The 1,726-nt window shown below is 42.7% G+C and overlaps 1 protein-coding gene across 1 annotated transcript; it reads right to left on the bottom strand.

Moving 5' to 3' along the window:
- Positions 1 to 449: 449 nt before the first annotated feature.
- On the bottom strand, positions 450 to 1,053 carry LOC100893327 (putative nuclease HARBI1). The gene is made up of 2 exons (XM_003730446.3): positions 965 to 1,053; positions 450 to 642 (listed from the first exon to the last, which is right to left on the bottom strand). Exons 1-2 carry the CDS (start codon positions 1,012 to 1,014, stop codon positions 450 to 452), a joined length of 243 nt encoding a protein of 80 aa, XP_003730494.2. The 5' UTR covers positions 1,015 to 1,053.
- Positions 1,054 to 1,726: the final 673 nt, after the last annotated feature.

The following is a 1,726-nucleotide window of genomic DNA, read 5'->3' as shown; positions in this document are numbered from 1 at the left end:
GTGTAACATTTGCGTAATTATTGGGTTGAATGCGGGTTACAGTAACATATTTCCTCTTCGACGTAAATTTCACGTGAATGAAGAACATGATTCATCTCAAGTCAGCCTCGTAATATTCACGTGAATTTCACGCAGATATTTTGACTAAAACTATCACCAACGCTTCACGTGTTTCTGTGACGCGATAATTTCGTTTATGAAGATGTAATTTCATAACCAAACAAACACGGGAGTATTAGGTTTACAAACCATGGTCTCCAAGGTAGGGATAATCACGTTATTATAATGGTGATATTGCAGTGACAATTGCGTGATTTAGTGTACGTGTGTTTTGAGTTACCTAGTGCAATAAACGTATTAACACATTTACGTAAATGTCCGGTGTTTGAAGAACGTAACTCTCCTCAAGTCAATACCTTGATATTCACGTGATTTTCACGTGATTTTATTTATTGGGCAGCATTGTCTTCATCCTCTGGCTCGTTGTAGAGCTTATGCAGATTGAACAGGACACAGCATGCAACTATCACGTCACAAGCTCTTGATGGGATCAGGTTTAGTCCTCGGCCAATGAGGCACTGAAACTTGTTCTTCAGCTGACCATTCACCATCTCTATTTTCACTCTGGTTCTCACATGTGCACTGAAACAGAAGGAAAACAAAACATACAAAGGTGAAACACATGTTGTACTACCAGTCAATCCTCTTCCTATTTTGTGATATACAGTGTACATGTAGTAGAAGTAGTAGTCTCCTACTACGGTACTTCTAGCACTTTTACTATTAATTTCTTCTTCTTCTTCTACTACTACTACTACTACTACTATTTAATATTACACTATCACTTTTTCTACTCCTACAGCTATGTTTTAACTGCAGCTTTTGCTTCTTTCCTTGTTTCTACAGCATGTCATTGCACTTTGTTTTATTTAAAAATAATCTTATTCACAAGTTGAGCACTTACCTGTTGTATGCTCTATGTTCTTGAGTGTCATGGTTGATGACAGGGGTCATCAGCCAGGGAAGCAACGGGTATCCCGAGTCGCCCAGCAGGATTCCTCGGAATCAGCGGTTGGCAAATGCTCGCCCTAGCCTGCTCATCCTGATGATCCTTGCATCGTGTGTTGCACCTGGCCAATTTGCCACCACATTTGTAATGTGGTACTGGTGGTTGCACACCAGTTGCACGTTGATACTGTGCCTGCTTTTTCTGTTCACATACTGTGGCTCCTGGCGACGCCCCAAAGTGCAAGCATGTAGTTGTACATGTCGGCGGAGCAATTGTCGGCGGAGCAAATGTCGGCGGATCAATTGTCGGCGGAGCAAATATCGGCGGAGCAATTTTCGGCGGAGCAATTGTCGGCGGAGCAAATGTCGGCGGAGCAACTGTCGGCGGAGCATTTGACGGTGGAGCATTTGACGTCGGAGCAAATGTCGCGGAGCAAATGTCGCGAAGCAATTGTCGCTTTTTGCGAAGCATTTGTCGGCGGAGCAATCGTCGGCGGAGCATGTGTCATGGAACCGTTTTGAGAATGTGCTTATTTATAACCCGATGAGGATTGTTTTTCCTCTTTATAAGATGTAGTTTTCGCACTGCGACCTCACAATCTTCTTTTTTTTCCTCGCTCGCTGTGCTCGCTCGCAAATGATTTTGTCGATCATCACACCCAACTGCAAGGTATGATGCTTAAGCAATATTTTATACCATGTATAAAGAGAAACAAAT

Source organism: Strongylocentrotus purpuratus, unplaced genomic scaffold (assembly GCF_000002235.5).
Source record: "Strongylocentrotus purpuratus isolate Spur 01 unplaced genomic scaffold, Spur_5.0 spur5_scaffold_1, whole genome shotgun sequence".
NCBI classification, from domain to species: domain Eukaryota; kingdom Metazoa; phylum Echinodermata; class Echinoidea; order Camarodonta; family Strongylocentrotidae; genus Strongylocentrotus; species Strongylocentrotus purpuratus.
Note: the sequence above shows the minus strand (reverse complement) of the source record. Positions and strands in the feature narration are given on the sequence as shown.